At 47.6% G+C, this 9,840-nt stretch overlaps 1 protein-coding gene across 1 annotated transcript; it reads right to left on the bottom strand.

Moving 5' to 3' along the window:
• Nucleotides 1-6: 6 nt before the first annotated feature.
• On the bottom strand, nt 7-7,448 carry TEX28 (testis expressed 28). Its single transcript, XM_005701739.1, is given in 4 exon segments — nt 7-463; nt 465-605; nt 893-1,028; nt 6,709-7,448. Coding segments are annotated over 4 exon segments (1,230 nt in total). The 3' UTR covers nt 7-250.
• Nucleotides 7,449-9,840: the final 2,392 nt, after the last annotated feature.

Genomic DNA, 9,840 nt, shown 5'->3' with positions numbered 1-9,840 from the left:
GGGCTGCCACTACCATTTGGGGGCAACTGAGCCTCTGAGCATTGGGTCACTGGGTCACGGGAGGGCACACAGGGTAGAGAGGGGTGCAGTACTCCAGAGATGTTCATCTTTTATAAGCCTCCTGTCTGCAGGTGAGAAAGAGAAGCGTAAAGCAGGTGGGCATCACCGGGCTGCCAGGGATGAACCAGGAAAGGCAGAGCTGAGCAGTGGCCATCTGGAGAGGTGGGAGGAGCTAGCAAAGCCAGGCCCTTTAAGGCCCCTCGGGTGGAGGCCGAGAGGTCCTGGCAAACCGTCTCCACCTGGAGGGGATCCAGGCCTGCCAGTCTGGGGCAGAGATGGCATGCCACTTCTGCCAGGCCAGGATGCTGAGCCCAAGGAGCAGGAGCATGGTGCAGGTGTGCAGGCGCAAGTGCAGCAGCAGCAGGGGGCAGGCACAAATGCCAGACAGCAGGACCAGAAGCACCATTGGCCAGCATCAGCAGCAGGCTCATCAAGTGGCACAGCATGTCCTAGGGCCAGCTCTGTGGGCGCTCTGTCAGCCCCAGCTGGGTCACCTGCTGCAGAGCCTTGAGCTTGCCCATGCGGTTCTTGAAGGTCTCCATGACCTCTTGCAGGAGGAAGACCGTGAAGCTGGGACCCCACATCCCCACTGCCCAGGAGCCAGAGAGTCACAGACTGTGCCCGAGTTCCCAGATTGCCTAAGCCGGCCCCGGCTCCGGGGGAGGGTAGCATGATCATAAAGACCAGGTGCTGCAGGGGCACAGTGCCAGGCACGATCCCTTCCCTGGGCTCCAGGGATGTCAGAGCAGACTCCCTCATCTTCTGCTGGCCTGGTCCCTATTACCGCCTCCTTATCAGCCATTTCTCACAAAGGTCCCCCAGGGCTGCTCACCCAGATCTCCTTGGCTCTCTAATAGGACAGGTAGACCATTCTCTCCTTGGTGCAGGCCAGGTTCTGTTTGAGGTGGTAAGTCTCGTCCAGGTGCCCCTGCAGGTGCCCATTCACCTGTCCTTCCAGCAACACTTGTCTTGGGAGCAAAAGACAGTGACAGGCCCTGAGTGACCCTGCTCAAAGCCACACTAGATGTAGCTTCAGAACACGCCTTCCTCCTCTCTCCTCAAGCTGTGGTCGAACCCTGGCTCCTCCTCCAGGTCGGTCTCAGAACACCCCAGATGCACATCAGCCACACACACACACACACACACACACACACACACACACACCCCGATATTCATGAATCTTTCATATATATAGTCACTCTTTTGTAATGGCTTTACAAAAATAGCAATATATGAGAAGTAGAAATCAAGATCTAAACTGCCTGTGTATGCCATTAAATTCCATATATATATATATATATATATATATATATATACACACACACACACATACATATATACCTACCCCAGTGTTTCGTGTGCAGTAGCTCTTCCCTAAAAATCATCTGTTGATTATCAGGATTGAACAGTCTCAAAAATCCACATAACTGTATGATTCCATGGATAGGAAATGTCCAGCATAAGCCAATCCATAAAGACAGAAGCAAATTTGTGGTTTCTGAAGGCTGGGGGAGAGAGGAGGTGGGGAGTGACTGCTAGTGGGGATGGAGTTTCTGCTGGGAGGGATGATAGGGTCCCAGACTGAGACAGTGGTGACTACAGCACAGCTCTGTGAATACGATAAAAACACTGAATACGACAAAAACACTTTAAATGGGTGAATTGTATGGGATGTCAATTATATCTCAATAAAGCTGTTATTAAAACAGAAACCAAAATTGAATTGCGGTAGTGGTTACACAACTAAGTAAATTTAATAAAGCTCATTGAAACATACAGTTAAAATGGTACATTTTATGGCATGTAAGTAATATCTCAGTAGACCTATTAAAAAAACACACAAAACATCACTACCTGTTGTTTACAGCCACATATTTAAGTAGCAAAAGTCTAAAAATATGTCTGGAAAAACTAAGCACCCAACAAGGATAGCAAGGTGGGCAGAAGGGGGGAAGGTGAAGGGGAGAGTTTCAAACAACTCATCTTTTAAGCTTTTATTTCTTAAATAAAATCTGAATATGTTAAGATTTGAGAAAGCTGGGGGTGGGCAAATAACCTTGACCAAGTTATTCTCTGCTTTCCCTGGGTTTGGAATATTTCATGATGTCAAAAAACACTTTGAGGTCCCTCATTTGGGCACCAGCAAAGATGGGCTGGAAAGACACAGGCCAGACAGCTTCCGGCTCTTTAAGGAAAGCTGAGGAAAGCCTGACCGGAGCCAGGGTGACAACGCTGGATACCAGTGGGGGCCTGGAGCCCTGCAGAGAAGCAGAGGCAGGGATAGGAACTGGGAAGTGAGAAGTTCAGTTAGGTCCTGTTCAGGGACTTGACTGGCGTGCTGTGGAGATGGTCCCCCAGGCAGCTGAGAAGCTGAAACACTCATTTGTGGAAGCCAGTTCATCAAGAGCCAGTTCATGATGGTATTTCAAGGAATAGTCCATCAATCTCTGCCCTTTTCCCTGTTGAGAAGAGACTGGTCTGACAACCTGACTGAGACTACCGCCACAGAGAAGGGGAGGGAGTGGGGTGTCCACCCTGAAAGCAGATTCCCCCATGGCTGTCCTTCCATTCACATATGGGATGGAGATGCAAGGACATTCAAGATATCTACCACGCTCAAGTGTATATTCATGAATATGTTCTTCATGAAGACGAAATTAGCAAGTGGATTCTTCATTAATATATTTCTAAGAACAAATGACTATACTCTTACACACATTCTTGCAGAGACTGTTGAATAAGACAATATTAACATGTAAGGCTGTTCCCTCTATCTCCCCTTATCAGTGGGGCCACAGTAGGGTCCCTGGCTTGTGACACGTCCCTCCCTTGGTCAAGGACTCCTCTCTGTCTGGCTCCTACAGCCACGGAGGTAGAAGCACCACCGTGGAAAATGCTCTTATGAGGGCAAAATGATGGTCGGTCAACCAAAATGCCCCTCAAATTCTTCCAAAGCTGTTAAGGACCATGTCTGATACAAATGGCCTCAAACATCATTGCTGCTGCAGAACAGTATATTCTTGTTCATAGCTGAGGATGGGCTTTGACAAACTGAGCTAGAACCTAACAGCCTGAAACAGAGAAGTCTGAGATGGAGAGACTGAGGTGGGAAGGATGAAGCGGGCCAGATGGGGTAACCTGGTAGAGACAGAGCAACTCCTCCAAGCTCATGTGGTATATCACGCACATCCTTAGAAGTGGAGGCAGCAGCAACGGTCACACCCAGAGGAAAAGGGCATGTGAAGATGGAGCACAGGGAAGGGGAAGGTGCTGGCCTGGAAGACTGCAGTGACAAGGCCACAAGCTAACGAAGCCAGCAGCCCCAAAAGCTGGGAGAGGCTAGGAACAGATTCGTCCTTCCAGAAGGGACGCAGCCCCACCCACACGCTGACTTTGACTTCACTGTGCTGACCTCCAGAACTGAGAGAATCCATCTCTGTTGTTTGAAGCTGCTAAGTTTAGGATACTTTGTTAGGATGGCCAGACGAAAGCCCTCCAACTGCATCTAGTGGGGAGAGAACAGGGATGTGGCTAAACAGCCCACAACACGTGGCACGGCTTCAGTACTGGCATTTTTGAATCACCTGGTCAAAAATGCCAGTAGTGTTGAGGTTGAGAAAAAAACTGCGCTTTGGTGACATCATCTAGAGTTCTTGTCCACTAGATGACACCTGAGTTTAGGAGCCTGAAACTTCAAAGACTGACCCTACCACCAAATATTGGCAAGAGTGTGCAGCAACTCAAACTCTCACAGACTCCTAGTGGGAATGTAAAGTGGTAGGATCATGCAGGAGACCTGGGTTGGGAAGGTTGATTCCTGGATGGGAAGATCTTCTGGAGGAGGGCATGGCAACCCACTCCAGTATCCTTGCCTGGAGAATCCCATGGACAGAGGAGCCTGGAGGGCTACAGTCCATGGGGTTGCCAAGAGTTGGACATGACTGAGCAACTAAGCACAGCACATGCTGGAAAAGTTGCTTTAGATGTTGATCTGGCAATTCCACATATAAAAGCGTATGTTCACAAAAAGACATGCATAGTGTTCACAGTAGCTCTACTCCTCACAGCCCTAACTGGTAGCAAATGAATGGGTCAATGCACTGCGTTCACATCACAGAGCACTGCTGGACAAGAAGGAATGAGCCACTCCTGTGTGCAATGCGGATAAATCTCAAAATCATTACACTACGTGAAGAAGACACAAAGTCTGATATAATATATGCTTCCATTTACATGAAATGTACCAGAACAGACAAATCCAGAGACGGAAAACAGATTGGTAGTTACCAGGGGCTGAGGGAAGGCAAATGGGGCATGGCAGTGTCTCTTTCCAGAGTGATGAAAACATTGGGGAACTATTATTGATAGATGTACTTTTCATTGCACAATACTGTGAATGCACTGAATGCCATTGTACACTTTAAAATCAGCAATTTTAGCCTTTCCAGCAGTAACAACCTCCCTGTGAGAACATGCCTCTCAAAAGGCTCTCTCTCATCTCTCTCCAGAAGACAATACGAAACACAAGAAGAAGCATCTGGTGCAGAGCTCCAATTCCTATTTCATGGATGTGAAATGCCTAGGATGTTATACAATCATCACTGTCTTTAGCCATGCACAAACGGTAGTTTTGTGTGTTGGCTGCTCTACTGTCTTCCGCCAGCCTACAGGAGGAAAAGCAAGGCTTATAGAAGGCTGCTCCTGCAGACGGAAGTAGCACTAAAAGTAACCTGTATCAAGAGGAATGGGAAACTGTCCCAATAAACATGTTTTGGATAAAAAATAAAACAAAATTAATAACTTTATGTTTTGTCAATTTTCTCTCAATTGAAAAATAAAATAGCCCTCTCACATATAACCTGTGAGAAGTGTCACAGAACTCTCTAGTTTGAAACCTTAGTTTGTGACACACCAGAGAAGACATGACAATTGCAGGGGCCTGGGTAGTGCCCAGCTCTAGACACCGGGTGACACTTCATTGAGCTGAACATATGCCCTTGTGCCTGAGACTCTGTTTCCCCATCCGTAAAATGGGTGCTGAATGGTACAGGTGATCAATGCTACACGCTCCCTGTTGTCACTGTGACTATGTTGTCTTCTTTAGCCCATTCACCATTTCTCTCAAGAAATCTGTCTTATGGACCTGCTTTTTTGTTTTTAATGTATATTAATCAAGGTAGGCTAACTGCTATGGCCAATGACCAGAACATCTTGGTGGCTGAAGATGATGCCAGTTTATTTCACAGTTCACTGGTGGTGGTGTTGGTGTGAGGAAGGTGCTGGCTTAGAAGCGCAACCTTGCACAATTCCCACAGAGTTTTCGAGGAAGTAGTTTGTTCTGCTCCCCTGCACAGCTGGCAGACACTAATATGCTATGGGTTAAGAACTTTCTAGAGCACCACAGTCCCATTGGCCTAGGCAGTGTGGAAACATACAAGGAAATGCACAACTGTCCTGAGTTCTGGTCTTGCTTTACATAAATCCAACCTTGAAAAGAGGACCATAAAGAAGGCTGAGCACCGAAGAATTGATGCTTTTGAACTGTGGTATTGGAGAAGACTTTTGAGAGTCCCTTGGACTGCAAGGAGATCCAACCAGTCCATCCTAAAGGAAATCAGTCCTGAATATTCACTGGAAGGACTGATGATGAAGCTGAAGCTCCAATACTTTGGCCACCTGATGCCAAGAACTGACTCATTGGAAAAGACCCTGATGCTGGGAAAGATTGAAGGCAGGAGGAGAATGGGGACAACAGAGGATGAGATGGTTGGATGACGTCACCAACTCAATGGACATGAGTTTGAGCTAGCTCCAGGAGAAGCTGAAGGACAGGGAAGCCTGATGTGCTGCAGTCCATGGGGTTACAAAGAGTTGGATGCAACAACTACAACAACCTTGAAAAAGTCACCCTCAAAAGAAACCTGAATTGTGACTGGCTGCCCTACTTGACAGTGGGTTGCCCCTTCATACTCCTTTAACAGCCCTTCAGGGATTGGTCCAGCAGTGTTAGTGCAGGTAGGATTTCCCTATGCAAACAGAGGGTGACTGCAGGGCTCAGAGGAGGGAGCTTGTCACCTATGAGGGTGGCTGGCACCCCAAGAAGGGCTTAATAGAAATGGGGATGTCCTTGAGAGACTGAGTTTGCCTTTTTTTTCCTATTAGTGGACCCTAGTCTGGTCTTGAAAGTAAAAGTGAAAGTGTCAAGTTGCTCAGTCGTATTGGACTCTGTGACCCCATGGACTGTAGCCCACCAGGTTGTCTGTCCATGGGATTTCCCAGGCAAGAATACTGGAGTGGTTTGCCATGCCCTTCTCCAGGGGAGCTTCCCAAACCCAGGGATCAAACCCAGGTCACCCACATTGCAGGCTGTTTCTTTACTGTCTGAGCCACCAGGGAAGCCTCTTGGATGAATAAAATCAACCCACCGCACCAGGGGCTTGGGAGGAGAGAAAGCATTCCCTGGAAGGTGGTAATTTTTGGAACATATCACCCACATGGGAGCTTCTGCCTCAACTTAACCATGAGCCCAGGTGATGGGGTCAGGGCAGACAAGGCAATTCCACTCATGTATCATCTGCTGCTCTGAGAGGAACACCGATACAACCCCCGCCCTCCCCAGAGCCCAGGTGGCCAGGAGCTCCGCCTCACCTGGACTTTTCCTCCAGAAGGAACTCCAGTGATGCCTGCAGGTCAGTCAGATACTGCTCCCTGAGGCTCTGGTAGGACCCCTGCAGGCTCAAGTGGACCATCTTCACCTCTCTCAGCTCTTCCTTCATCTTCTGCCCCAGCAGGGCTCGTGGCTGGGCCCCACACTTGCTCTCCAAGGACCTCTGCTGCTGGCAGGCTGGGAAGTGAGTCTGGAGAGGGACGTGTCTGATGACGGTGGACAGGTTGCTGGATGAGCAGTCTTCTCCACCTGGCCGGGGGTGCTCTGCACACAGAGCCTTCTCATGGGGCTGCTTGCAGTTGTTGTCCAGGCTGCTTTTGGTCCCCAGCACTGAGCCCTTGGGCCTGCAGCCCTCCTCTAGCTCCTGCAGCTGCTGGTGACACTGGCGGAGACTTTGCTCAATCTGGGCGATGGTGGCAGAGGTTCGCTGGTTCACCTTCTCAAAGGCTTGCCGGATGTGGGGGGCCTGGTGCCGGTCGGCCTTGGATACCAGCTTGAGGTAGCCCACTGTGTTCTCATCGCGGCTGGCCTTCTCCACCCTCAGCTGCTCTGAGAGATAGAGGATACGGTGCTTGATGCTGTCCTGTATGTTCTGGGTCAGCTCCCCATCTGAAAGGCTGGAGTGGCCACTGGGGCCATCCTCGCTGGATGACAGGGATCTGCAGGAGGGGACACCAGAGGAGAGGATGGCAGTTGGGCCCTTGGTGTATTCTGTCTGCATTGGGAGATAAGAATCACAAAATGGGTACTTCCGTAAGAGGGGAAAAAATGGGAGAATCAGACACATTGCTCCACCCTAAACAATACTTCCAGGTGTGAGCAGGTATTTACATGCCCTACATGCACTTCCATGTACATGCCTTCCATGTACTTACGTGTGCAAGAACATGTGTGAGTACATGTGACACAGACTGGACATGCTTTATGGGCATGGCATACCTCACTACGACCTCCAGGTGGCTAGCACACCCTCCACACCTGCCCTGTCTGTTCCTGAACTTCTCTTCAAAGAATTACCAGCTGTGCATCTCATTTTATAGAGAACTGTTATTGTGAAGCATGGAATAAACTCATTTCCATCAACCCATACAGCTTGCAATATTGCTACTACCAGGTGGACAGAAGGGAGAGGCAGGGAGATTTGCAGCCTAACAGGTTCATTCCTTCACCTAATCATTCTTTGAACACATATTCCTGAGCCTGCCATGTGGAACAGAAGGCAGACACATTCTGTACTCTCATAGAGCTGACCATACAGGGTGGACGGTTCTACTGTAACACAAAGGAGTCTCTTACATGGAAAGGGATAATAGTAAGCTCACTGCCTTGGAGACAGAGCCCAGTTCAAATCCTGACACTACCACTCTGAGACTTTGAGCACTCAGAGGGTCAGATGTCTCACTTCTAAAATAAAGATGGCCATACAGCATAACTGGAACACAAAAAACCAGGGCAGAGTGGACAGTGATGAGCTAGGAGAGGTAGGTGTGATCAGGACAGGTGGAACCTCTGTTCTATTCCCACTTTTTAACTAGAAACACCTTCATGAATATGTTTGATCTGAAAATGCTCTCCCAGTGGAGAGCCAGGAGTGATTATATTGTAATAGATATTTTGGTTCCGTGTATTTTATTTTATGCAAATTATACCTTAATCTTAAAAAAGAAATGTGATACCACTATACACTGAGCAGAGTGGCAAAATTTAGACTAACGATAATAAATCTCAGACAGTATATGAAACAACAGGAACCCTCCATCACTCCTGGTGGGATAGTAAACGGTATAAAACTTTGGGGAAAGCATTTGGTAATATCATGAAGTTGAAGACATGCATGCTGAATGGCCCAGGTACCCTGGTGGCTTAGATGGTAAAGAATCTGCCTGCAATGCAGGAGACCCAGGTTTGATCCTTGGGTGGGGAAGATACCCTGGAGAAAGGAATGGCAACCCACTCCAGCATTCCTGCCTGGACAATTCCATGGATAGAGGAGCCTGGCAAGCTATAGTCCACAGGACCACTGCAAAGAGTCAGACACGACTGAGTGACTAACACACTAATGCTGAATGGCCTGGCAATTACATACCTAGATATACCCTTGAGAGACAAGTACAATAATACTCCCAATAATCAACTGCTAGAAACAACCCACCTGGTCTATAGATCAAAGAATATGTAAGTGAACTGTAATATATTCAGTAATATACTACAGCAATGGTGCTTCCCAGCTGGCACTAGTGGTAAAGAACCCACCTACTAATGTAGGAGACATAAGAAACATGGGTTCGATCCCTGGGTCGGGAAGATTCTCTGGAGGAGGGCATGGCAACCCACTACAGTATTCTTGCCTGGAGAATCCTATAGACAGAGGAGCCTGGCAGGCCGCAGTCCATGGGGTTACAAAGAGTTGGACACGACTGAAGCAACTTGGCATGTATCCACGCATACAGCAATAAAAATAAACTACAGTCTTAAAAACATGAATGAACAAGTATAATGTTAAACAAATGGAGTCAAACACAGAAGAATCCATACAATATATGGCTCTATTCATATAAAGTTCAGTTCAGTTCAGTCACTCAGTCGTGTCTGATTCTTTGCAACCCCGTGTACTGTAGCATGCCAGGCTTCCCTGTCCATCACCAGCTCCCAGATTCACTCAAACTCATGTCCATTGAGTCAGTGATGCCATCCAACCATCTCATCCTCTGTTGTCCCCATCTCCTCCCACTTCATATCAAGTTCAAAAGCAGACAAAATGAAATGATGTTGTTCAGGGATGCATACAGAGGAAGTAAAGTTATAAAGAAACATATGAGCTTTAGTAGCATAATCATCAGGATAGTGCTTCCTGAAATTTCCACTAGAGCGAGAGAAGGGGATTGTGATTGGGAGAAACATGTGGAAGCTAGGGTGCTTGATCTGAGTGGTAGCTAAATGTGTGTTTACCTTATCACTACTTCCTAAACTAAATGTTGAGGTTTTTGCACCTTTATATGCATATGCCAAATTTCACAATTTTAGAAAGTTTTAAAATGTTCAATAGATGGCTTTAATAGTGGATTAGAAATGGCTGGAGAAACAATTAATAAATTGTAAGACAGAGCTAAAGA

The sequence above is a fragment of the Capra hircus genome, unplaced genomic scaffold (genome assembly GCF_001704415.2).
Source record: "Capra hircus breed San Clemente unplaced genomic scaffold, ASM170441v1, whole genome shotgun sequence".
NCBI classification, from domain to species: domain Eukaryota; kingdom Metazoa; phylum Chordata; class Mammalia; order Artiodactyla; family Bovidae; genus Capra; species Capra hircus.
This window is presented reverse-complemented; position numbering and strand designations above follow the sequence as displayed.